The sequence below is a fragment of the Perca fluviatilis genome, chromosome 12 (genome assembly GCF_010015445.1).
Source record: "Perca fluviatilis chromosome 12, GENO_Pfluv_1.0, whole genome shotgun sequence".
Classification (NCBI taxonomy): Eukaryota; Metazoa; Chordata; class Actinopteri; order Perciformes; family Percidae; genus Perca; species Perca fluviatilis.
Window position 1 is genome coordinate 20,899,663 of NC_053123.1, and position 27,796 is coordinate 20,927,458.

General features: G+C 40.1%; 2 protein-coding genes and 1 long non-coding RNA gene across 6 annotated transcripts; 1 reads left to right on the top strand and 2 right to left on the bottom strand.

Annotated features, from left to right (window-relative positions):
• Window positions 1-1,311: 1,311 nt before the first annotated feature.
• On the bottom strand, window positions 1,312-8,492 carry ildr1b (immunoglobulin-like domain containing receptor 1b). 2 transcript variants are annotated; one of them, XM_039818907.1, is made up of 9 exons: window positions 8,204-8,492; window positions 5,577-5,747; window positions 4,799-4,948; window positions 4,554-4,673; window positions 4,300-4,446; window positions 3,932-4,057; window positions 2,878-3,050; window positions 2,161-2,808; window positions 1,312-1,950 (listed from the first exon to the last, which is right to left on the bottom strand). In XM_039818907.1, exons 1-9 carry the CDS (start codon window positions 8,250-8,252, stop codon window positions 1,912-1,914), a joined length of 1,623 nt encoding a protein of 540 aa, XP_039674841.1. In that variant the 5' UTR covers window positions 8,253-8,492; the 3' UTR covers window positions 1,312-1,911. The 2 variants fall into 2 exon arrangements, with proteins under 2 accessions (XP_039674841.1, XP_039674840.1); XM_039818906.1 differs by having other exon boundaries at window positions 2,161-3,050.
• Window positions 4,332-11,696, top strand: LOC120570516. The gene is made up of 3 exons (XR_005641074.1): window positions 4,332-4,455; window positions 5,565-5,756; window positions 10,143-11,696. It is a non-coding gene; the product is annotated as an uncharacterized LOC120570516 (long non-coding RNA).
• A 406-nt stretch (window positions 11,697-12,102) lies between these two features.
• ildr2 (immunoglobulin-like domain containing receptor 2) lies at window positions 12,103-27,662 on the bottom strand. 3 transcript variants are annotated; one of them, XM_039818909.1, is made up of 10 exons: window positions 27,396-27,661; window positions 23,912-24,241; window positions 22,969-23,088; window positions 19,750-19,806; window positions 18,033-18,179; window positions 17,775-17,933; window positions 16,268-16,381; window positions 14,996-15,197; window positions 14,091-14,757; window positions 12,103-12,684 (listed from the first exon to the last, which is right to left on the bottom strand). In XM_039818909.1, exons 1-10 carry the CDS (start codon window positions 27,433-27,435, stop codon window positions 12,649-12,651), a joined length of 1,872 nt encoding a protein of 623 aa, XP_039674843.1. In that variant the 5' UTR covers window positions 27,436-27,661; the 3' UTR covers window positions 12,103-12,648. The 3 variants fall into 3 exon arrangements, with proteins under 3 accessions (XP_039674843.1, XP_039674844.1, XP_039674845.1); XM_039818910.1 differs by lacking the exon at window positions 19,750-19,806 and having other exon boundaries at window positions 27,396-27,662; XM_039818911.1 differs by lacking the exon at window positions 16,268-16,381 and having other exon boundaries at window positions 27,396-27,658.
• Between the last annotated feature and the right edge of the window lie 134 nt (window positions 27,663-27,796).

A 27,796-nucleotide genomic window follows, 5' to 3' on the forward strand; every position in this document is an offset into this window, starting at 1 on the left:
CACAGCTGTGGGTAAACAGACTCGTCATGCACTGATAGGAACACCACTAAACTCAAATCAGTCTGCAGATCATATGAATAGCCTCTGGCTCCCCCTGCTGTAAGAAAGGCTTCTCTACTTAATCACACTGTAGCAAAGCCCGTCTCCCTCATTAGAAATTCTTTGACTGTAGCCTATGAGTCTTAGCATGTAATCAGGGCGTCATTGGAAATGAGAACTTGCCCTGCCCTCCCTAAACAAATACAGGTGATCTATGGTACAGTCATGTTAAACCTTTTTTTGTAGCCCCTGGGGCAAGTTCCTATCAAGTGCAGTACACACATCACACTGGAAATAGCAGCATCACCGTATTTTTGCTCAAAGTCACAGCAATATTACAGCAATACTGACATACTATGACCTCTCAGTAAAATAATTAAACAGCAACACAACGCCTCCAAAATAACCACAAAAGTTAAATTAACACATCTCTAAAATAACATAAACTGAACATAATAACCTTCAAGGTAGATTAGACTGCAGTACTGTACATGTTAAACTGGCAACTGAGTGTAAATAATATATCATCCCACATCCTATACAATAATACAATAGTATTATATAGAAGTGTAACTACAGTATATATACTGTAGTTACACTTCTATATAATACTATACTTCTATATAAAGAAAGCAGAAACAGCAATTTGACAGCCACAACAAAACAAAAAAATATTATAACCCTTCACAAAATATACAAAACAAGCTCAATGTCATTTTAATATAATGTTAGTTTAATAATGTATGTAGATTTATCCTTAGATGTAGAATTATGTTTATGTTTATAAACATAATTCTACATCTAAACATAAATCTACATACAGTTAAAGATTCTGGCTTCATTCTTATCATCCTACATCCAATTCTGATGACCAATTTAAAGACTTGGATTTTCACAATTTATAATACAGTTCTCCTCATATGGTTTCAGTTGAGTTAATTTATTATTTTGAGTTTTCTCTGTGTGAATTAGTTAATTAAGGTAATACTATGAAATGCAACTTTATTTAGGATTATGCACCATGTGAGCAAAATATAAACCAAAATATAATTGTGGTTTTAGAACTACATTTTGACACAAGAACCCAGTTGACATCTTACTTTAATGGGGCAAATTTCCAAATAAAATTACCAGTTACCACTGGACATCCAGGGGAAGTTGCCCACTTTGCCCAGATGATAATCCATCTCTAGGAAAAAAAAATTTGTTTAAGGGATCACTTCATATTTTACAATTTATAAAAAGTATATAAATGACTCACTTCACACTAGCTGTATCTAAAAAGGTTTATTTAAAACATACACATATCATCATGATACATCTCTATTCATATTTGTAACAAAAAATTAATGAAAATCACAATTCTAAGTAGTTTTTTGTTGATTTAAAAAGGTTCAGGAAGTTCACCATGTCTAAGCAGCATACTTTTTATTGAAGTTACTGTCTAATAATGTTACTATGGCTAAAAGGTAAAAAATAAATAATTTATGCTTGTTGAAACTGTTAAACATTTACTTCACAAACACCAAAATGATACTTTTTCTATCACTAGACAAATGCCACCATGTAATACAGTTAGAACTAATCACACACAAGCTTAATATAATTACATATTATCTGCAATTCATAGCCTTGATGGAACAGCTTATTTTTTCCTGCATAAAAATCATATTTTTAGTTGCAAATACATACAGTGCATACAGAGTAAAAGTATATCCATTGAGTAAATTTCCAGTACTCACTATCAAATTTCACAACAACAACTATATTTTTGCAAGCCTAATGAACAGATGAAGGTACCCACTGTTTGTCTTCATTTTCACCGTTCTGGAAACATTCAGGAACAAGTTTTAAAAAAGATATAGAAATCCTTCAGATGACTACGCTGGTGCCGCTACGGGAGCTTCTATCCTATGAGAGAAAAGTGACAGAGGTGGAGTTAAGTTAAAGACGGAGATATGATGATTCAATAGAAGACCAAAAAGACAAAGAAGTACAAAAAAAGTGATGGAAAAGTCAAGGCTAAAAAGAAAAACAAGGAAAGTAACAGACTGAAAGCTAACAGAGAAAAACTTTCATCAGTCTATTGGTTCAGAGTGTATGTCAGGATTTGGATCTTACAGAAAAGTGCTCGTAGTTGCCGCGGCTGCGTCCAGGCTGGGTCTCAATGGAGAAGTAGCTGGGGGGATTCTCTGGCCAATCCTTCCCTTTACCACCTTTCCTTCTCCTGCTGTCTTCCTCCTCATCTGAGCTCCAGGATCCTTTGCGACGCTGAGGAGGGGAATAGCTCTTCTCCCTCCGAGATGCTCTGCTGTGCAGCTCCTCCATCAGGTCGTCACGACTACGAGTACGCGGCCTGGATCCACCTCCTCTACTCCTGGCCGAGCCTCCTCTCTCATTCCTCGAACTCCTGTGTGGCGCTCTTGCTCGCCTGTTCTCCCATTCGGAGTCATCGCTGTAATCACGCAAGATCCCCCGTCTGGGAGGAGAGGCGTCTCTATAGCCACGACTGTCGCGGTGGTGACCTCCTCCAGACCGGTTTGTACTCCCACTGGACTGGCTGGATATCCTGGGCACACCTCTGGCTCTGTCTCCACCTCCAGGCTCCCTGCGTGAGGAAAAGCTGGGTACACGCTGGATTATAGGAGGCAGGGTGATCACCCTTCTCTCCAGCCCTCTCACCCCCATCTCATCCAGGGCCGACAACATACTAGGGGGCCCCGGTGTGTAGGGAACGGCTTGAGGAGCCGGCTGAGGCTGAAGTTGAGGCTGCAATGGGAGCATATTTTGGTGAGTGTGTGGAGCCATTTGATGTGCTCCCACATCCAGTCCCCTCACCTGGTTCTCCAGGTAGTCCAACACCTGGCCGGTGCCGCGGTTGCTGCCGTGCACACTGCCGTTCACATGGTGTGGAGGAGGAGGAGGAGGAGGCTGATGCTGCAGGGCCATGGGGGACAGCTGCATGGGAGCCATGGCATAGTTTTGTTTGGTGGGGTAGTCCAAGTATGAGCCTGAAACAAAAGTGACAAAGAGAGAAAGACATAAACAATCTTACTACTTAGCCAATTGGGGCCATCGGAAATAAGCTGTAATCACAACATTGATACATTTTCATCCTTCAAAGTTGATATGCTGTTTGCAAATAGTTTCATATTTACACATCCAGCAGATAGGGAGCAACATACAAATGATTCATTCTGAGTTGTTTTTGTGTCCATCTGATGAATGTAAGTCCAATATTCATTATCTTTTAGCTCTGTTTTTGCTCTACACTCACTCCAAAAGGAAATATCTGGCTCCTTAGTTGCTAAATGCTCCACTAGGTTCAACAGCTATTTTATTTTATATAGGTTGTCTGCTGTTTAGCTTTTTTTTCACTGAAAACAGCTGCCTGCTGTGGCTGAAAACGCTGCGAGTGGTGAGAGTGAACAGAACTGTAAAGTTTCAGAAAGACACTTAAACCAATGAATGTCACATTATCTGCATGTTTTAGGTAGGCAAAAAAGTTACTTAATATTTTATTAGCAGTTAACATTCACCTAAAAAGTTGCTAAACTGAACATCAATCAAAGAAGAGGCAGTAAACGACAGTGTTTTTTCTTTTAGTGAAGACTGAAATACAACACTATGAAACTAAATGGGATTTTAAGTATGGTTAATGCTATAATAGCTTAATACAACAATTTACACAGACTTTCTATTTATTTGTTGGACCATCATTGAAATCATATTTCATCACAATGTGTTATTTCCTTGATATAAACATCAATATATAAAATACAGACATAGAAGTACTGATGCCACTTCTGAAAATAACCAAACAGAATGATGCTAAGAACGTTCAACAAGGCATTAAAGGGTTGTCTTCTGTGTGTACTTTTGTGTCACTCACCTGAGTACAGCATGGGGACGCCCTGGGAGGAGGCGTTGGAGCCAATGGGAGCGTAAATGGGTTGACCGTTCATCCAAGGAGCCATAGCCTTCTGAGCCTCTCGGATCATCCTGTGCTGCATCACGGCTGAAATCAGAGCAAAGAGGGGGGTCAAAGGTTTGAATGACTCGGTATTGACTTATAATACTTCGATACATAGGCTGGAACAAGTAAAGAATCTGCAGGAGAAAAACTTGGATAGCTGCATAAAGATTTGTGTAAAATAATCTGTAAAGTGTGATGTAGCTTTTGGCTTCATAAAAAGTACTGAATTGTCAATTATGGGTAAAAAAATAAATAATACAATAACAAAAAAGCATCTTGTGTACCTTTCTCTGGGCAGCAGCATGTCTGTGGACAACACGGGCAGCGGACGTAGCAGCAGCACTTCTGCGGGCAGCACTGACAGCAACATATGCAGAGGAGCATGATGAGCAGGAGAGCACCGATGATGATTAACAGGACGGTCAGCCAGTCTGGAACAGGTAAGAAGACGCATGATTACGGATACTTATAATCTAGGAAAATTCTTTTTGGGCTCTACGTGACCTTAAGTGCCACAACCTTAACTGAGGAAACTCACTATACACGATGAGTTTGACTTCTTTATCCGAGTCGCCAGTAGTGTCACCGGCAGCGTCGATGGTGCAGAAATACACGCCGTTATCCCACCACATCACCTCACTGATGACCAGGTCAGCCTCTATTCACAGAAAACGTCACATTACTTTAAACAACAATATCTTAAAGAAGCAACATAATCATATTAAAATGTAATATACTGATACTGAAATATGAACATTGTCATTATGATGGGATCCAACTTACTGTTTTGAATGGTAATTTTGCGCTCTCTGTAGTCTGAACCCAGCATGGGTTCATTAGTGCCCCTCTTCTGGATCACTGTTCGGAGTGTTCGCTGGCTGTCCGGGCAGTCATTGGTGGGGTCCTGACCCAGCTGCAGAGAGGCCTGAAAGGCTTCAGAAACAGAGGAAAATACAATGAAATATGTTAATATAACTTGTTGCATTCTTTTAGATCGGTCTACCTAATACTACTCAGACCATCACAACTGTGGCAATAAAGTCCTTCAGATGAAAACTACAACAACCAGCTCTTCAGCAGTCACTGAATAATAATTTGATAACCGTCTTTGTCCTCGCACACAGCCTCTCTTGGCATGTCTCAATATGTGTGTGTGTGTGTGTGTGTGTGTGTATTACTGTGGCTTCAAAGTTAGTGTGCTTATAATCATGAACTTATCTTGATATTACAAAATGCTGCTATTCTAATACCAATGCACGAGCCTTTAGCATGACCAACAGCTTTTTTTTCTTCTTCTTTTTTTTTTTATGTAAGAATACATCCACACAAAAAGAAAATGAACACAACATTTAATGTTTTGGTAACTGTTCTGAGCATGAACATATGAAAAATATCAAGCCAAGAATGGTGTTCATTAAAACTAAACTAATCTTTAGTGCTCTAAAGAATGAGAGCTCACCGTCTGCCATGTGTTTATGTACGCCACTATTTTTTTCAAAGGTTTGGTTCAGCTACATCATTGCACATTCAAAAATGGGTCTCCTTCCAGCTGCAGTCTCACCTGTGGAGTAGTACTCCAGCACCGGGTCTTTACAGAAGGACTTGTACCTCCAGGTGACCAGGACATCCTGAAGGTTCGCTGAAGTGGAGTAGTCACAGCGAATGATCACAGAGGCGAACAGAGTCGTACTCCTCTGCGTCTCTGGAACCATCACCTGGATGGACAGCAGCTCTGATACAAGTAGGAAGAATAATGATAAAATGTAAAATAACTGCATTGACACATGACACAATATTCAAACATGACTTGTGTCACTTGTGTTTGTGTCACAGCTCTGCTCTTGAATGCTGGATTGATAAGAATCTGACCAAACTGGTTAACGGCTTACAACAGAAGTCCTTAAGTGTGCATATTGTTCTATATCATTAGAAGTAATAGCTGTCAATCATGATCAGAACTGTAGAGTTGGAGAAAACAAGATGATGACAGGCGTCCTCTGCTTATTGAGAAAAGCATCAGATAAGGTTCAGATCAAAGTTGAAACACTTTCTCTTTCAGTGGTCGGCCAGAACTCTGATAGAGATGTGTTTGTTTGTCAGTGACTGTCACTGACATGTGTTGGCATTTTTCCCCAGTTGATTTATGTCTGAAAATATATACAGCAATCGATGAGGGCTGCAACTAACAATTATTTTCATTATTGATTCATCTGCCAGTTATGTTCTGAAATGTTTGACCCATTAAAATATCAGAAGAGTGAAAAATGTCCATCAATATTTGCCAGAGCTCAAGTTGACGTCTTCAAATTGCGTGTTTTATCCGAACAGTCCCAAACTATCATACAGAACCGGTGAATTTCTGCTTTAAAAAGTACTAATCCTAGCTCCCCTGGTTGAGTGTGCGCCCCATGTACCAAGGCTCAGTTCTTACCGCAGCGGCCCAGGGTTCAATTCCAACCTGTGGCCCTTTGCTGCATGTCGTACCCTTTTCCTGTCTACAGCTGTCCTATCAATTAAAAGCCAAAAATCCCCAACAAATAATCTAAAAAAAAAGTACTAATCGATTTTCTAGTGTCACCAATTAATCTTTTGTTGAACAACTAATCAAGTAAACTAATTGTTTATTCTCTAAGTCACAACATGATATCCTGACATCATGATCAGGTGTTCATTTATCCACTTGTTGCAGGTTGATTAAAATAATAAAATGAGGTCTGAGAATACAATATAAAACTCAACTATGAACCATCCTGTCCAAACAGATATAAAAAGCTTACAAAACTGAAATGCAAGTTTTCATAGTTTTCAGACAGAACAGAGGTATTTTTCCTTTCATAAAAAACTATAAAATTGTTCCCACAGCTGTCTGAGCTTTATAGAAGTGTGCAAAAATACTTGGAAATACATTGTAATACTCTAAGATGTGATTAGTATTCTGAGTCATAAACTAAAGTTGTGATGTAGAACTGAGACCATTAGTCAATTGATTGATTTTTTTCGATTGACAGAAAAACTTTCCAAGGAAAAATGCAGGTTCCAGCCTGTCAAGTGTAAAACGTTATTGCTTTTCTTTGTCTTCGATAGTAAATTGATTATATGTGTGTTTATTTTTTTAAATATTTTTTTAAGTTTTTATTTTATTTTAAAGACATCACTTTGCTCTCTGGAAAGTGATGGACATTTGTCTCTGACTTTTTAGACCAAACAATGAATTGATTAATCAAGTATTGAGTAGATTAAGAATACGACTATTTTCATTAGCAATTGTTCTATTTCTTATTTTTGCAATTAATTGATGAATAGTTTAGACTATAAAATGTCAGAAAAGTGACCAAAATGACATCTTCAAATTGCTTTAACAGTCTACACTCCAAAGATATTAATTATAGAGCTTCAATGATTAGTCGATTAATTGATAAATTGATCAACAGAAATGTATCTGCAGCTATTGGTTATCCTTGAATAGTTCAAATCATATGTGAGAATTTGCTAATGGTCCTTGGCTCACATTTAACTGAATATATTTGGGTTTCTGACTGTTGCATAAAAACACCCTGGGCTCCTTTTCAATTATTTCTGATGGTTTATAGAACAAACGATTAATCCAGAAAATAATCTGCAGATGAATTCATAATGAAATAGCTGCAGCCCATTTTCATTCCTACTAGAATATAGAGCAGAAATAAACAAACAATTATCACATTGAGAGGCTGGGACAAGATCATTCTTTACATTTCTGTTTGATAAACAACTTTAAAAGTTTATTCAGTTATCAAAATGACTGTTTTAACTTTCTGTAGATAATTGACTAATTGTTTCAGTTTAACAGAAGATTAATTAACAATGAAACTACTACTTTGATATCCTCTAAGAAGGTTTGATCTAATTAAAAGTTATATTTCATATTGTCTTCTATAAAACGAGGCTGTTTCCACTGTGTGAACTGTTTGGATGTTTTCTATTTTGGAGAACATGAAAAACTGTTAGTGTGCAGTCACGTGACAGCAGTCGGCCTTGTCCCGTTTACGCCTGTCGATAATTAACTTGTACACATCAGTTAGTTTTGACTGTTAGGCTTCACCCTAAACTCCTATACACTGGAAAAAAAAAACAGATTCTACTTGAATAAAGTATAAACGTTAGGCACACAATGTGTTTGGGCCTACTAGAGCGCCTTTAAAGCCTCACCTGTTGGGAGGTGAGCCAGCAGAAGCGCCATCAGGATCATATTTCCCATCTCGTTGCTCCTTATCCCTCCGCGGAAGCTTCAGCCTCAATCCCAGGCGACTCAAAATCCACCAGAAATCCTGAATATTTGGATGAAAACGTGTTGTATCCGCTGCTCTGCATAGTAACTCTTCCTTACACTTAACACCACATGTTAGTGCGGCTGTGTTTACTCTCTGAGGTGAAAGACGATGTTTACAGCAAGAAGAACAACTTTCCCCAGAGAGAGAGAGAGAGAGAGAGAGAGAGAGAGAGAGAGAGAGAGAGAGAGAGAGAGAGAGAGAGAGCGAGAGAGAGCGAGAGAGAGAGAGAGAGAGAGAGAGAGAGAGAGAGGCGGATCATCCCCCTGCCCCTCCCTCTCCAGGTGACATCATTGACCCCGCCCTCTCTGACAGGTGCAACATGGAGGAAACACAAAGAGGAGCAGGAAGGAGAGCAAACAATGTTAGTGATCATTGAACATCACCTTTGTTTAAAGTAAAGGTGATTACAAACTGTCTTTTTCTTAGATGACTAATTATCTCAATATGAAACACTAGACTTACTTGATATTATATTCTTGAATTTGAAGTCTCAAATTCGATTGAAGAGAGCAATGGCAGAGCCATGACAGAGAGTTTAAACTGAAAGACTGCCATTGAAATATATTCTGTCAACTTTAAACTAATGTAATAAATTAATAATACAAAAAATTTGATTTTCATTGAAAAATGCAAATGCAATAATAGGCCTACCTAAAAACTATAATTTTGTAAGTGTGTGTTAAAAATACATTTCTTTATATCTGTGTGGTATTTTCTCCAAAGGAACTTTTTTCAGAAGTATTTTCTTTTTCAGTGCCAATACAAGTTTAGGTTTTTATTTCAAAGCCAAATTGTTGTTTTCAATACCAAGAACTACAGATAGATATATGGATAGGTAGGTAGGTAGACAGATAGATAGATAGATAGATAGATCGATAGATAGATAGATAGATAGATAGATAAATAGATACTTCCATTCTTTTAGGCAGTCTCTTTTATAGTTTTAAAAAGTATGACAAGGATGGCCGGGTTAGCTCAGTTGGTAGAGCAGGCGCACACGTATAGAGGTCTCGACGCAGCGGCCACAGGTTTGACTCTGACCTGCAGCCCTTTGCTGCATGTCATTCCCCCTCTCTCTCCCCTTTCATGTCTTCATCTGTCCTGTGGAAATAAAGGCCTAATAATATAAAAAAGAATCTTAAAAAAAAAAGTATGACAAGGGTAAAAGCAAGTAACAATGGAAAAACAGACACAATTACTAATGTATTAATTAGTTATCTGCTGTGTTTTGGTGAGTTCAAAGCCTCTGATGAGTTTACATGGCAGATAAATAGATTCTTTATGTAAATGTTGACATCCAGTCCCTTAATTGTTGAATTAGGATACACAATCTGCATACACCGAATGAAGTAGAAGCATGTCCGCTTGTCTTATTCATCAGCGGCAAACCGTCCAAGTGTAATGTTCACTCTCTGGATGAGTCATGTTGTGTTAGAAGTCTTTGTGCAAGGATGTTTATGTCACTTATTCAGGAGGTGGACCCCAGCCAGCTTTATTGACACAAAACAAGCCCGCCTGAGCTGAGCTCAAGTGCTGCTCTCAGCTCACTGAAGTGGGCTGGAAAATGCTGCGTGGATGAAAAGCTTTGCCATCACATCTGTGTCTGGCTCCATGCTGAACCTCGAGACAAGTTTGGAATTCCTTCCTTGTCAGTATTTGAAACGACATACAGTATACCTTTCATCCTCTGTGTCTTGGAATTCAGTGTGTACAAAACTTTGACACTGTTATTTGCGGGCTGTGTAAGAAAACGTTACCAAATGTTCTTCTGTTTTGTTTTTATCAACATTTAGTCTCATTTTGCTTTATATAAACAGTGTTAACATGCTGGGACAGGACCAGATGGGTGAATGTGATTGCCACCCCTGATGCCCCCCCGCCCCTCCCACCAACCAGAGTCAGATGATGATAGTTGGCTTGTTCACGGATGGATTACTAAACAGGCCTACCGGATATAGACGCAGTGGCACTGGGGCCAGTGCTTCTGTTTGAAGTAAGTTTTACCATTCCTCAATAGAAAGTCAATCAAGGAACTATCAAGATACACAATAACAACTATATAGAGTCACAACACTAACACAAAGATGAGAAAAATGACTACAATCGCAAAGACCCCAAAGAGTCCCATAGTGACTCCAAAGAGTCACAAAACGACCACAGAGTCACTAAACTACTACAAAGAATTGCAAAATGACAACGCAGAATAACAAAATGACCACAAAGAGTCCCAAAACGACCACACAGACGCAATATAGTAACATGTTTTTCTGTAAATGTTTTGGGATAATGATGTGCCATTGAAGACTTTATACAAACATTTAAAGGTGCACACATGCTTTTCAAGATAAAGTGTGCTGAGTGTGTGTAGCTGGTTGTCAATAAAGCTCTAGTGTTTGTTTAGTTGTGTATAGTTGATAAGCTATGATAAAAACACAGGCGTTTATCCAAGATACAGTACACACACTTTATCACACATATTGTAAAACACAATAACCACTCAAACATCAGATTTTTTGACAGACAATAAGTATTTCATATCAAAATGAATCTTGTCAAAACTATTGAAATGCAGATAAATGCAAGCCTGTAGACCAGTTTGTGTTATCTGTGGAAAGTGTGGAAGTGTTGAGAAAGAAAAAAAAACACTGAATTTATGCTTACGAAAAATGACTTATTGACAAAGTTCCTATATAGACTTAACCAACCTACCATCAGTTACATGTACACATCAAATTCTGGGTTAATACTTGATCCCCTTATTTGGTAAAAACAAAACAAAAAGTCTGCTCAGCAACATGACAAATATACTTGTAGATGATTTTGTCAAATCTGTGCACACTGTGATATTGAAACAGTACGTGTGCACAGTAAAATACTTTCATGACACATGAATGTGTGCCATTTTCTTGTCTGCTTAAACGTAATGTGTCTTATTTCCTTCTTAAAAGATCCTGCGAAAATTATTGCGGCACACAGGCCTTGGTTTTAATGCTGTTTTGATACTGTTGGATTACCCCTGAAACAAAGAGCACCTTGTTAGACTTTTCTCAACCACCACCAAAAAGAAGCGCTCCTTTTCTCTGTCTTCCCAATTTTCTTCTTAAAATTGGATGATTTGCTGTTTTTCTTGTGTCCTATGTGATAGTGAACCAAATATCTTTAGACTGTTGGACTGCTTGGACACTCTTGGCCGAGATAATAAACATACATTCATTTAGACAACCGAGACTGCTTTGAGTTTTCTTTATTGAAAAAGTATTTAACCAGTGCAATTAAAGAGGCGCTATGCAGTTTTGGCCATTTCTTCGCTGTTTGCTTGCAGGTTTCTCTATAGAGCTCCCCCTACAGCTTCGGAATAGATATTTGGCAGCTCCTATGTTTACTCGTGTCTGACTCCTCGCTTGTTCAGTCTGCCGTTTCCTCTTTCTCTGTTCCTCCGACAATGCTTTCCTAGCTTTCTGCTTCTTTTTAGCCGGCTCAGCCATGACGATAGTGTGAAGAAAAAAAAAAAAACTCATCGCTACCTTGTTAGCCGGTTCTTGAATGGGCGTATGTGTGCAGTGCCGTGAAGAAAATCGTTACATCGCGAGACCTGATATCACGCCATACTTCATGACGCCGAGGCTGGCGGCTCGCCGGACGAAAGTTGCAAGGGTGGTTTTTCTGCTGACAGGCGCTAGGGGGAAGCGAGACGACCACCATTCAACTCAGAAAAAGTCATATAACCTTTCCAATGACTCCGAAGCTGTTCAGTTAAGGTAAATTAAGCTAAAAAAATAACTGCATAGTTCCCCTTTAATAATCTGCAGAACAAATTCAAGGTACAGTACTTACAGTACATACAGTACAATATCAACAACAGACAAACACAAATACAAAGTAAACCTGAGGTGTTGTGTACTGAGTGAGAAATATGAAGTCTGTAGGAAAATACTAGGGTGTGGCATTATACAGATAGAAAAAATGGCAGATAATAATAAAAAAAAACATCTTGGCACCGGTTTCAGTAAATCCAGTCACTCAACTCAACAAATAAAACTGATGTACACACCACATACATAACATCTGCAGACTACACATGCAGAAGTAATTCATGCACATGATTAAAAAACGTTGTAAGACATGACTGCACATGCTGCTTTGTGCATATTCATTTCTCAGCATTTTCCATCCACGCTGTTTTTTTCGGTGCAGTTATTTTCAGTGAGACGAGCCAGACTTCATGTGACTGATGGCAGAACAGTTAGCTTCTCCTGCGTAGCAAGAAGACGGTTTAAACGAACGGAGTGGCAGTGCTGTGCAGGTCGAGGCTGGGAAACCTTGTCACACTATGAGAGAGCCTCTGCTCAGTGCAGTGCTCTGTTAAAGAAATACACCAAGAGCCAAACATTAGAGACTTTGCATTCGTGCTCATGCGACATTAGTCCAGCCTGGTGCCTCAAATTATTTAAAGAAAGCACGTAGCTCAAGCTGTGTTAGTAATTAAGACAGTGATACAGATGTGTTTTGGGATATTTGGTAAGCCAGTTAGTAAGCATTTGTAACACTATAATGGTTGCGAGCATGAGCAGATTATACAGACTTACATCATAAGTGTCATTTGCAATTGCTTTTGTAAAATGTATGAAAAAAATTAACTACGTAGATAAAATCATGACACAACTAAAATGATAGTGACTCAGTGTTAAGACCATACATCTTGTATGTACATTGCACAGGAGATGATCAGATGATGTACATCATACTGTCAAACATTTTCAATACAAAGCTGGTATTATTCTATTTTATTCTTATTGTCAACAAAACCCTTTGAAAAGACCCAAACGAATAACATCTCTCAGTACTTTCTAAGATTTATTTTGTGTGACAGTGGATAGACGTGAAAGGGGGAGAGCGATGGGGGATGACACGCAGCAAAGGGCAGCAGGTCAGACTCGAACCCGCGCCACTGCAAAGGACTCAGCCAACATGGGGCGAACGCTCTTACTGGGTGAGCTAATCAATACAATTTTTGTATTAGGAAGCAAAGCATTCAAGTAAGGCCTTCGCTTGTCTCTCCTCTTTCATTAAATAAATCAACAGTTCTAGTTAGACGTTGCCGTTGTCTCTCAGTACTTTCTGACTTCACTAACTTGACTGTGGCGCTCAGCCCCAAATGTGTGCCTACTGAAGACGAAAATCATAAAACACCTGTCACAAATATTTAGTTTGAGGTCTATATGTATATTGTAATTATTAAATAAGTAACCACAATAAAATACAGATCAAATAAAGTTAAGTGTCAGTTTTAATTACATTTTTATACCCGCCCCCTCTCCCTCTCTCTCTGCCCTGTCTAATCTTTGTTTTTCTCTAATTTAGTGTTGTTGTGTATTTGATAATAAATTGAGAGAGATCATGCCTGAACTAAAACTTACTGTACATGCTCTGTAAAGATGCATTTGCACCCTCAAACAGGAGGCTCCTATTTAACGTTATCTTTCTGCATTGCTGGTGAGGAGAACAATTATGCTTATGGCAATTGTCTACAAGTGCAACAGTGTGCCTCACTGATGTGTTTGTAATAGTTTATGGACAGTTTTCGAATCTACATCCGGCTTTGGCTATGCAGACGACCCTTGTGTCATTATATGTTTTTGTTGACAATAAGAACATTATAGAATATATAGTACAGACTTACCCTGTAACTATTTACAGGATTTAGAGGCTCTTTCCAGAAGAGCCGAAGAAGAAGGAAGTCCTTGTTCCTGCTACAAGTAACTCACCAGGTTTCGGCTCCTGTCTCTCTCCTCTCGGCCCCCCTGTAGTGTATGGGAAGTTCCCTGGTGGGGGCGGGTGTAACAGAAAGGCCTCATGGCTGGTTCAGTGGTCCTGTAACGCTCTGATCTGGGAGGCTCTACAGTGCGGTACCGGTCTGTGGTTGCGTCAGCCCTGCGGTTCCGCTCCGCCTCCCACTCAGAGTACGGAGGCAAAGGGTCCTCCTCTTCTGGACGGTTGCTAGGCGACCGGCTGTAGTAACTATCGCTGCCCTTTCCTCTGGAGCTGCCTTTAGAGGGAGTGTCACTGTCCTCGTCCGGTCTACAAGCACTACTGTCCCCTCCCCGCCCCCTGGCCTTGCTGTCCAGCACGCTCCTGAGGAAGGCGTCGTCGTATCCTTTGCTTTGGGGCAGTCGACAGGGACGATCACTGTCCCATGTGTCCCTTCTCTTCTGTGGTAAAGGTGAGGGGCTGCGGCGGCCCCAGCCATCATCTTCATCTCTGTAGAAACGCCTGGGAGGGCTGTAATCCCGCTCGTAGGCCCGGTTTGGAGGCTCAGCGCGACGTCCCCGGGAGCCGTAAGACCGGGCGAAATCCTCCAGCTCGTCCAGGGAGCCGGTGCGCCCTCTTCTGCTCAACGTCTTCCTCTGCAGGTGCTCTGAGCGCGGGTTCCACCTACAGCAAAGAAGAGCACACACAGAGTTTGTATGGTAATAATAATAATAATAATAATAATAATAATAATAATAATGATAATACTTGAAATGCCTGGAAAACTGCTACTTCCAGGTAGATAGTGCATCCTTAGTGGTGGTGTCATGATGTGGGTTACCAAAGATTTCAACCAATAAAATCATTAGAAATGTTCTAACAATCCTCTCTTCCCTGACCTGTTTCAACACCATCATTATACCTTCTGTCGAGCTCGTCGTCTGAGTGGTTGCCTCTGTCCCGCCTGGGCCTTCGACTCTGTGTATGTGGAGCTGCTCTCAGCACTGACTGGTCTTCTAGGTCTGCGATGGGCGGGAGCGCCTTCATCTGCACCGTCTGATAGGTGTGTCTGAAGTCTGTATTCCCTCCATCATGAAGAGAGCTCAGCTCTGAGAGGCTACTGGCTGTTGGCACAGACACATAAGAAGAGCAACATTTGCTATTTTCTATCATAAAATTAATTTGTAAAACATTTGTCAGGTAAGTTTTCTGTAACTGACAGCTGGAATACACAAATAGCTGTAACATGATGTCATCGAAGATTTCAGAGTACGATGTGGTCTGCTAGAAGTGCTATGTCGGTGTTTGGGATAAGATCATAGTAAATGCATCATCTACTTTCTGGCTTGAGGTGGCTACGACTATATAATCATGAGCACTGATTATAGCTATCTGCTGAGGGCAGAAATCATGTGCCACCTCAAACTACTAAAATCTGGTGATATTATTTCCCCCCTGTATTGTCAACAAATTCTACGAAAGGACCAAAACCAACAACAAAGCCTGATTTAGCCTATTTCTCTTTGTTATATCCCTTAATTGATGTGCAAAAACTATTAAAGCACCTCAATAAATCAATGTTTCTCCATTGCAATAAACATGGAAAGTTTACTTTCAGTCAATCCCACATACGTCACACACACAAACGTCCTTTCTGCCATAAATACTGTCCACAGCACCAAATATGTATTACTGTAAACTACCATTGAAAATAGTCCCCAACAAATGTACTATTTACTCCTGTTTGAGTAACCTTTACTAAAAACTACAGTGCCCAGCTTTATTAGAATAATAAAATAAAATATAACTTAACATTGATGACCTGATTTTAGTTTTATATATATATATATATATATATATATATATATATATATATATATATATATATATATATATATATATATATGTTCAGTAGGAACCAGTTGACTTGGGGCTGAGAGCCACAGACAGGCTGGGTAGTAAGAGACGGACTAAAGACCAGTGTATAAGACCAATGTTGCAAATCATTGACCAGAAACATCTTTTTCGTTTACAGTGGTTGGTTATACAGACAATGGTTATGAAAATGAATGTATGGATTAATTGTAAACCAGCACTCGTTGACTCAGACAAAGCATGCACATAAAACACAAACATAAACACTGTCATACAGCCACACAGATGACAGACACTGGCCTAATCTGTGCAGGCTTACGTTTAAGTGCAGCCATCTTGGAAGAGGGAAACTGACCCAGCTCCTTCTCTATGAAGTACAGAACTTTCATTGAGTCCTGGTCTGTACTGGGTTTCAGTCGATAACCACTGCGTGCTGTGGATGTGGACACACACATACAGTACGTACACAAACACACAGGGACTTAACCATGCAAGGTCGACACATACACATACACTATGGGCCCTATTTTAACGATCTGAAACGCAAGTATGAAACGCAAAACGCAAGTAGCTTTGTGGGCGGATCTTGGGCGCTGTTGCTATTTTACCGGCGGGATAAATGACTCTTGCGCCCGACGCAAATCTTAAATGGGTTGGTCTGAAGTAGCTAGGTGTGGTTTGGGCGTAACGTGCAATAAACCAATCAGAGCGTCATCTCACATTCCCTTTAAGAGCAGGGCGCTTGTTCCATGGCGGATTGCTATTATGACGGGTATTTGCCTGGCACGCCAGCGGGAGCTGCCGATGCGAGATGGGCAAAAGTAATAAATGCCTGTCTTGGCGGAAGTGGCGATGTTGCTCCGGCCTCTTGGGGCGATCTCCTCAAGTCTGGAGAGGACTGCTGCAGCCATGGAGCGTGGGCCTCCAAACGCACCACCTGCTCCTGTTGTGCCCCTTCCTCTTCCCCCACTCCATCTCCGTCCACCCGCTCCATCAGGAGCCATCGCAGAATACTCCCGGACCAGATCCCGCCCGTAGTTCAACATCACGTCTCCTTAAGTCCTCTAATATTTCCTCATTTATGTCATCAACACATCCATGATTCATGGAAATGTGTAAAACACAACAAGCCACAAAGAATGCTGCGACTTTTTGAGGACTGTACTGTAAAATGCCTCCTGACCTATCCAAACACCTGAAGCGCATTTTCAGTAATATTTTCTTCCTTGTAATTATGTATGGTTTGCAAAATGTGGAACTGCTGCATCCATTTAGATGAGAGAAGTGTATGCGCGTTGTGCACACGCTACATTATGGCCAAGCACGCCCCTAAAATAGCATCTGAAAAAACGCTACTGACTTTAGACTAGCGCCACTGACTTTATACCAGGTTTTTCCTGGTCAATGGCGGAATTGTTTTCTGAAACTGCAGAATAGCACAAAGTAACGTTTGCGCCGGAACACGCCTCCTCTTTTCGCTGAACCGCCCCCAGGAGCGCAAATACATTCCCTAATTTACCGACGTGCGTCTGTGGAGGGAAAAGTCCGCTGTGCGTCGGGTGCAAGATAGGGCCCTATGTGTCCAATGCACGTTCTTACAAAGCAGACAACCAGACTCACAATCAATTTGTTAAGCCTAGATTTAAATAGTAAACGTGCATGTGGCAGACAGACATTTCTGTCATTTCTATAAAGGTTAGAGAGGTTACAGACACGAGGATGAGGGATGGTAGATGAAATGATGGTAAGACAAGTCAGTGTGTCTGAAAGGAATTAATAGCTTTATTCTATCTCTGCACCTTATAAACTGTTTTGTTGACACTCACCTCCAGCCAGGTTATTCTCCACTGAGGGGATAGAGGCGATATTTGGCTCCACATGGGATGAAGGGACAAGAGGAATACCAGCAGGAACACCGGGAATGTAGTAGGGATACACAACTTGAGCAGGCGGTCCACTCTTTGCCATCTTCCCTGCCTCGTATACTGCACAGGAAAACAACACGACAATAAACCTTCCATGTCACTTAATGTAATTAAAGAATGTGTTTTTTTACTCGTCGTTAAGTGGTTTGTGTTACTCACGGTGTCGTGGACAGCAGCAGGTGTCAGGACAGCAGCAGCAGCGGACATAGCAGCAGCAGGAGTGAGGACAACACTGGCACCAGCAGATCCCCATCAATAACAGGAACAAGACACTGCCTAGGACTACAGATCCCACAAATGCCCACTCTGGAATATAGACACAAACTCACATTAAGTCTTCTCCATTTGTGTGAGGCATAGTAAGATTCAGTTTAAGGTATCACACAGACTTCATTATCCCATCATAAGTTAGCTAAAATGTATCCATCTGCGAGTCCTTTACTTCTTAGAACAATTTGATTTCTCTTTTTCATGTTTTGGTCCTTGATTAGTTAACATTTGCTACTTAAAGGAACACGCCGACTTATTCACCATTCACCTGCCTGTTCTGTGATGGGCTGATGCCGCTGGAGCCGTCAGACAGCGTTACAGCACGCACGGAGATGAGAAGGATATGTATCGACTTGTCTTACTCTGGGGGTTACGGTGAATAAGCTAAATTCCCAATAAGTCGGCGTGTTCCTTTAAAGCTGCAGTAGGAAGAATGGAAAAAACGCCAGAATTTGTAGTAGAGTGAGGCCTCTTCCAGCAGCTCCCTCTCCCCTCTCTGCCGCATGGGCAATGCATGTACAGCCAATAGGAACACTCTGTCTCTCTGAAATAAGCTGTGGTTGAACAAAGTCTCCTGTCAGATTTACTAAAGCCTCAAAATGGACCCCAGAGGAGGTGCAGAAGTCTAGTTTTCTCTTAGACTACTTGAATTACAGTATGCTGTAAGATTATTTAAAATAAAGTGCCTACAACAGCTTTAAAATGTGATTATTTCTGTTTTATGCAACAGATGTATCCGACAAACCCCTTTCCTTTAAAGTGTGGATATAAGAGGTGACATCATCTACAACTGGTGAAAAAAAATTGATTGACATCGCAAGGATCAATCAGTAAATATCACAACACATGGATGGGCAGGTTTAAGAAGTACTCTGTTGTAAGAGAATGGAAATGTGTTTATATGTGTGACACGCTTACGATGTGTATCACATCTACGGATATGCATAGCTATGTTTGTATAGTAGAGTATAAGCACATATGTATCTACATATAATATAATGCAGATTTATGTATGTGGGGAAATCAATAGTGATAAAAACAAGCACATGGAGCAAACTTGTTGTGTTTCCACATCTCAGGAATTACTTTTAGTGATTACAATAATAATTTGTAGAAACAATGTTTAAAAAAATCTACAAAAATCAGACCCAATTGTAACAAATCAGAATTTTCCTTTTAAAACCACACTGATGTTTCTGTCTGCCCTTCTGAGACCACAGAGCATTAAAAAAGGAAACTTCTGGAAAACTCTAGGGAACTGTGAGTGACTTTTATCCATCGTCACATCTACAAAGCATCCAAACCCTAACAACACACTTCCTCAGGGTTTGCCCAGAAGCAAAATCCACTCAAAAAACCCTAGCTAAGTCAACACATTTCCCTAGAGGTCAAAGATAAACACTGTGAGTCTATGTAGCTTCAATAACTGACTGTGTGTTGGGTTAGACTCTACTTTCTGTACATTTTCCTCATTTTGACTGTAACGTGCAACACAAGCTCATGCATATACATTTGTTAGTCAAAGAGAGTTTTGATTGGTGAAGAGGCATTAGGGAAGCTAGAAGATGCCAGGCAGTGAGACGAAAGTGCAGGTGAGGTGCCGTACCTGGCATAAACTCCACATCAAACTCAGGTAGGAGATCGTCCTGCTGACCTGTCCTGCCTGCAGAGAGAGGGAAAGTACAGGTGAAGGGCGGCAGAGGAAGCAGAAAGCAAGAGTCAAAAGGTCAGCAGAGTGGATGATTAATGGTCATGCACTAATTGAAGAACTGACGGGATAAACTTTTTACACAAATTATTCATCTTACATGCTGTCATGATAATGAATGAGGACATTTTTTTTAGCCATGTTAGCAATGTGGTTCTAGGGATGGTAACGCTGTTTGGTCCAGACTGAAATAACTCAACAACTACTGGATGGATAACAATGAAATTCAGTACAGACATTCATGATGAAGTCTCTGACCTTTCCACTAGCGCCACTGTAAGGTTTATATTTCTGTCAAATGTTTTTTTTATTTCTTTTTTTAAGATCATTTTTTGGGCATTTTAGGCCTTTATTTTTATAGGACAGCTGAATACATGAAAGGGGAGAGAGAGGGGAAATGACATGCAGCAAAGGGCCGACTCTTGTTCATCACAGTGATAATTTTTTGGTGGCCAGAATTCGTGCTTATAAAATATGATGCCATAGAGTTTCATAGAAGTGTTTTTAAAAATACTAACCTATAAACATGAACATAAGTCATGTAAGTCATAGTTCAGAGTTCAAAATGCATTTTACTTTGAATCTAATTTTAGCAGGAGGCCAGCAGTGCTATATTTCGGTTTTGAGTGTGCCTCTCTGGTGGCGTTAAAACTGTACACTAATGAATCTACACATGCAATCCTGCACACGCACGCACGCACACACACACACACACACACACACACACACACACACACACACACACACACACACACACACACACACACACACACACACACACACACACACACACACACACACACACACATAGAGATGTGCCAAGAGAGGCTGTGTGTGAGGACAAAGAGGGTTATTTTTTTGGAAACTGGGGCACATAATGATTCTAGGGCAACAATTTAACATGGCAGCTTTAAAAAAATAAAAAAGGTCACACAAGTTGCACGGTTGAGACAAAATGACTCGTTTGTGCTTCATATAAGATAAACAGGTCAAATAAGAGAAAAATTCAATTCAACTACAAAACTGTAACTACAGAAAAATAAACGGACTGCAACAGGTGTGCTGAGACTGAGACACACACTGCAGGTGTTCATGATTTTAGTACGTGTTTATCGTGAGGTGTCAAAGGACTACAGTATAATTACAGTAAAGACCCGTCTGATCTGTCTGGCTGCAGGGATAGACTAAACACCACTGGCTCCAGAGTGTGCTGAGTAGACTGTTACTATGGAGGGAGAAAAACCAAGCGTAACCCTCCCACCTTGTAAAAAAAGTAATCTTTGTTCCTTGGCACACTCATCTACAGTACATACCAGGAAGCTCAGTAACACTGAGTAACCTGAGAGAGCCGAGGAGCTATGCAGCCTTGAGAGGGAGGGAGGAAGTGAAGGATGCAGGAATGAGTAATGGAAGAGTACATGAGAAGATTTTGCAAGATAAAGGGAGAGCAGAGGGAGTGAACGTCAAAGAAAAATCAATCCAAAAGAAAAATTTAATCAGAGACTAGGGAGATGGTGGAAAAAGAAACATCACAACTTGTTGCTTAACCATTTTGGGAAAAATTAACTTTCTTGCTGAGAGTTTGGTGAGAAGATTGAAACCCCAGTCATGTCTGTATGGTAAATATTGAGCTGCAGCAGGCTGCCAGTTATCTTAGCTTAGCATAAAGACTGTAAGGAGAGAAACAGCTAGCTAATATGTCATATCGCTTTCCCTGTTTTCCCATACAAAATCACAAGTTTAAAATCACAATTTGTGGTTTTATGGGAGGTTATGTGCTGAGTATTTTCGGTTTAAACAAACAAGGTACAACATGTTAATCAGTAAGCTTACATTCTGTTACTTTTGAACAGAGCCAAACTAGCTCTTTCCGATCTAACTTCCTAAGCTAAACTAACCGGCTGCTGTCAGTAGCTTGATATTGAAGCAACAGATATTAAATTGATATCAATATTCTCATTTAATTCTCTGCAACAAAGCAAAAAAACTGTATTTCCCAAAATGTCAAACTACTACTTTAAATTCCGGTATTTATAATTGGAAGTGTGTACGATTTCAAAACTCTAAGGAATGCTAATCTGGCACTGAAGTGATTTTACACTTTCTAATTCCAGCTTCTTCATTTCAACGTGGCAAAACCCAAACCCAGTGTAGTCTTGTTATTCTCACACATTTAAACCCTTGTCTTCTTTCCTATGAGCTGATTATAATCAGATTAGTGCTGAGTGGAGGAGGAATGTATGAATGAGCAGACTCTAATACTACCAGCAACTTCAGGGTTAGTCAAAGTTAAAGGAAGAAAAACATTTTTGGGAATTGTTGTGAGAGTTCAGCCCCTTTTTCTACAACTCTCTCTTCATGTCTACACCAGCAGCAACCCTTAACATGCCCCAGTCTCCTCAATAAAAGCACGTTGCCATGGTAACAGCTTTAGGAGTGGCTTTGGCAACAATGGCCTCCACAGTTTTCTCTCACTGAGTGGTCATGCTACATCAAGTTTCATGGACAGACAAGATGCCGAATCTCTGACCTTAAGCACCAAAACATTAGCTGTTTATTTATCATTAATTAGCAACAAAAACAAATATAACATGATGACAGACAAACCGTTGTACAGTCAAACATATGATCCCATACCGTTTTGTGAAGCTGTACAAACCCTGGGATATAGTTATAGGTTAAGCTACCCAGCAGTATACAGTATATCAGGTAACAAAAATTAACTCCACCTTTACCAGCTGCAACAATAATTATAATATTATTCTGAAATGGACCATTCTGTTTAATGAGTACTTTTACTTTTGGTACTGTCGATATATTTTGATGCTAATACTTTAAGTAAAAGATCTGAGTACTTTTTCCACCACTGGATACTACAAGTCCACGTCAACCTTGTAAATCATGTAAAGAGGCAAACACCATCTGGACGGTTCCATGGAATTGGTTGTAAAGACACTTTAAAACGCAGCGCAACAAAGACACTATTTCTAAAACCTTCACTAACATATAGAAATAAACTTTGATGAGCTTAATATGAAACCAAACATTTATCAGGCTCAAAGTTTGTTTGAGTCTTTACGTCACTGTACGTTGATAAAAGAGAATGTGTAGGCCTACCGAGTACCAGTAACTCCAGCTGGGCTTCATTCTTCCCCTCCAGATCATTGGAAATGATGACTTTACAGAAGTACACTCCACTGTCGCCCCACTGCAGCTCCCCAATACGTAAATCTGCTTCTGCACAGAGACCGAAAACAAGGTTATATACCAGGTTAGTGTTTAATCGGCGTATATGTTAAATTCAAATTGATTGACATTGACAACAAACTGACTATAATGACTTGGTCAAACAGTTTTTCGAGTGCAGGATGTTTTGTTTGAAAATGTTCAATATAAGCGCTGATACGATACCTGAGTTTCAGTACCGATACAAAAACGGTATATTTAAAAAGAAACAAATGTTAACCTACATAACCCTTTTCATCATACGAAAGAAAACAAACGTCTCAAATATTGAAATTACATAGCAAAATCTTGATTTAAATCAGACACAACTGATCAAAGAATAAGTAAACAAGATTACAAATCTGACACTTTTTCGTCAGTTCCAAAAGCATTGAGGTTTGAATACACTTGATGCTTTACAGCAGTTAACATATATTTAAGCTGTTAACTGTTAGTGTTTTTATCATCTGCATAATGTTTGTGAAGCCAAGACAAATAGATCCATTTATCATGTTTTTGTTTTTTACTGTAGCCTATAAAATATACGACAGGAGGGCGTTGTTAAACACGGACACATCTAGAAAGAAGACGGGTGTTTTTTCCTGATAAGGCTTAAGGTTTTACAAGGAGTCATACAGGAATAGGAGTTAGAGCAGGAGGCTGTGATCATGTGTGTGTGTGCCTACTCTATTGTAAGACAAAGACAAAAGAGGTCTATTTAGAGAACAGGAAACACAAGGCACAGTCAGCTCTGATTCCTGAGTGCAGTCATCAAACAGCTGCAGCAGCTCTTTCTCCTTAATTCATAACTTTAGGATAAGAATGATGGCATTACTGTTAACGATGGCGATGTCTCTTCCTTTGTAGTGCTCAGCCAGCGTCATGGAGGCTCCCTGCGCCGAGGCCACAACTCGAACTGTGCGGCCGCTGTCGGAGCACTCCAGGTGGGATGTGGCGCCCAGCTCGGAGGACTTGACGCCCAGACTCTCGGACACGGTGAAGGACTCTCGTGTGCGGTCTCGACAGTAGGACTTGTACCACCACTGGACCACCGGGGTCTGAGTGGAGGCTGTTTGGTACTGACACGGGAGGACCACCGACTGGAAGAGCATTGCAAACCGCCGCTTCTCCCGCACTGTGACATGCACACCATCGCACACACACACTGACAAGAGAAGAGAGAAAATGGGAATAAGTCTTGTTAAAAAATGAAGAACTTTTGTCTCCTGGACATGTGATTTGACTAGAGTCCAAAACCTCAAAGATATCTGAATTTGTGCTTGATACATTACTTAAATCAATAAACTAAAGACTCATCATTTCAACCTTGACTGAGTTCTAAACAAATGCAGCATAATGCAGTAGCCATGCAATAAATCCTACTTTCATGAAGGTAATAATGTTCTGCTTTTCATGAAACAGATTTTGAGAGGTTTTAATTCAGCCGGGGTGATGCTGAATTGTGTTATATTACAGTAAGAGCAGTTTGTAGTTTATCTTAATCTGCCAATTATTTCCTTAATTAATCAATTCATGGTCTGGTCTATACAGTAAAAGGGTAAAGATGCTCAGTATCATTTCCTAAAGCCTAAAGGTGACGTCATTAAATGTCTTGTTTTGTCCGACAAACAGTCCAAAACAAAACCTCAAAATATTGAGTTTGCTATCAAATAAGAACAAGAACAGCAGCAAATCTTTACAATTTAGTAGCTAGAATTAGGGATTTTTGGGGCATTTTTGCTTAAAAATTGAAATAGTTAGTAGATAGTAGACAATTTTTCTGTTCGACTAATATATTAATCAACTAATCATTTCAGTCTAGCCTGATTGATATACATGAGGTGGACAAACTATTGCAACACTGTTGTATTAAACGTTTGTTGTATAAAAACAGTTTAAAGAGAGGAAGAGGATGAAGATGACATCTTGGTCACAGGAGAAACAGATGTGCCTCTTCTTTATATATATGGATGATTCACTGCACCTGGGAGATATGCAGCGTCTTATTAAAACAGGAGCAAAGACGGGAAAAGAGCCGATGTGTGTCGAGGGGGGCTCCTCTGCTGCTCTGTATCAGGGTCAGGAAGGTTAAATTCCAGTGTGTGTGTGTGGGGGGCTGGGGAGGCCTGTGGAGAGGCAGGGGGTTGTCATCACAGAGGGAGGGGATGGAGAGGTCAGACACTCGTGGATGCTTTCTGCTTGTCATATTAGCTCTAGGTGGGGCAGGAACTCACTCTAAACATTTCCCTCAAAGACAGGAAATCAAAACAAAACAAGTCCACCAGCCTGACTCTCCTAAGGACTGTTTATCGCGTTTCTCTAAAATGGACGCTTTTCCTAGTTTGCTTATATCCAGGCCACAATTAGGACTGGAACGTTATTATTAATACATTTCAATTAACCGTCTTTAGTCTATGAAATGTTGTGGGAAAATTCCGATGTTGTGTTTTGTTCGACTAAAAAAAACACAAATTTGAAAAGCTATCATATAATAAAGGTTTATCAAAATTGTTATTATGTAGTCTCAGCTCAAGTTTCAGACTTGTGTGTTAATGTTAAAACCTTAATACATCAAGTTATTTTAATGGTGTATGAGTCCAGCCAGATGAGCATCATCAAGTTTCCGCTCCACCTGATAAGAAACTACACTTTATCTGTACATTGCACATTTCCAAGTCCAGTGATGGTGGTGATGGAGCCAGATCACTTTTACAGAATAAGAGAACAAGAGGAGGAGCGACTGAGGTCCTAAATTCCGCCCACGAGAGAGCTCTGGTCTTCTCTTTGTTTCATTTTTTTCATCACCAGTCCATTGTTAGCCTGTTGCCCCCCCTCTGTCCCACTTGAGGAGCTGAGAGGGGGAGGAGGTCACAGACTCCCAACCAATGAGAGTATCTGGCCTCCTCCAGCTGGGTGTGAACAGACCAATTAACTGCTAGAGATTTAAACCAAACCGTTACTCCATGAATGCCATCAGTCTGATGTGAGAGGTTTGAACTAGTCTCAAAGTGTTAATTATTGGTATAGGCCTACATGAAGTTTACATCAGGTGTGACTCACTGTGGGTTAATGAACAGGTAAGAGAGACACCTGCATACAGACTAAAGGCCTCATTTCAACTAGACTTCCCTTTTAAACAGTGCATGGTCCTAAATGTATTCCAGGTCAGAGCTCTGCTGCTGGACTCAACGTGTTTCCTGAACACAGTCAGACCTTTCCTCTCCAGAGTTGCCACATTTCCTGCTTTTATTGCGTCTCACATTCCTTCACATTGACTCGTTAGACCAACACAAAAACACAATTAGACTGAATATAGTCTTCATGTTTGATTAAGGACTTCAATACAATTTTACAGCAACACAAAGTTTGCAATAAGTGAAGTGAGCATTTTTGTCAGGAGTGCTTTGCTCACAGACAAATTTTCAGCCTTCTTGAGCCCTGATGTGCACTTTATGGTGCCTAATTAAACTTTTAAAGGTATACATTGTAGTAGGCCTACTAAACTGCCAATCCTTCTCTTGATTAATTGACTATAACTGGTTTGTCTACAACATGTCAGAAAACACTGAAAGTGCCTGTTGTACTTTCCCACACACCCCAAGATGATAATTTAAGCAACTTGTTTTATTTGATCAATCTAAAACTCAAAAGTATTTAGTTTACTATTTTAAATAACAAAGAATAGCATCATAATTACATTTAAGAACCTGAGACCAGGGGACCTTTGACATGACATAACATTTGCTTGAAAATTGACTAAGCATGAATCAAATATCGACTGATCATTGCAGCTCTACATTGGTATATTGTACCTTTAAAGTAAAGTTCTACCATTAAACATTGTAGGCTACTACAAAATGTACAATCATGCTTTTATATAGTAAACTATAGTGGTATACAATAGAAATAGGCCTATAACAGAAAAGTGATAAGCCCCTAGGCTAGGGGATATTATTATCATAGGCTATCTGAGGAGATAAAGTAGGCCTATAAACCAACACAATATTAAATACTAGACACTACAAATCCCCAAAGTATTAGGGTCGTCATATACATATAACCCCCTAACGTGTAATTAAGTCGTTAAAAAGGGGCAAATCATTTCTATGGCACATTACTCTCGTTTAATTCACCTAAATAAGATATAAACAATAAAAATAACCACTTCACTGAGTCTAACTGGCTACAGATAGCGTTAAGATGCCTGGGATAAGCAGCCATAGGCTACGTTTACATAGGATCAACCTGTTGCGCCGTCGTCGTAAAGATAACACATTTTATTAAAGAAGACTTATTTAAGTGAAGAGAATAACACTTACCTGATACTCCCAGTAAAATAGCCAGCCGGTAAAAGTTCATTATATAGTCCGTTTTATAGTATAGTACCTTTTATCCGCATGTTGGTCATTCTGGTTGTCCGCTAACTGCTGCAGTAAACAGGACTCACGGACTGCGACTAACGGGACTGTACCACTTCATACAGAGGTGAGTCCAAACACAACAGTGATCTGATATATGTCTACTGACAACTCCTGTCCAACAATCTCTATGAAACACAAGAGTTAGTGGTGTTGTTTCTATAGTTTATATTTTTTATTGAATCTAATTTTAGTTTTCTGCAGCATGTGCAGCAGCAGTGCCTGCCGGGCAGAGTGGAGAGGTCTGCCCGGTGTGGAGGTGGGGGAAGGAGTGGGGCAGCTCCATGATTAAAATCAGGTCA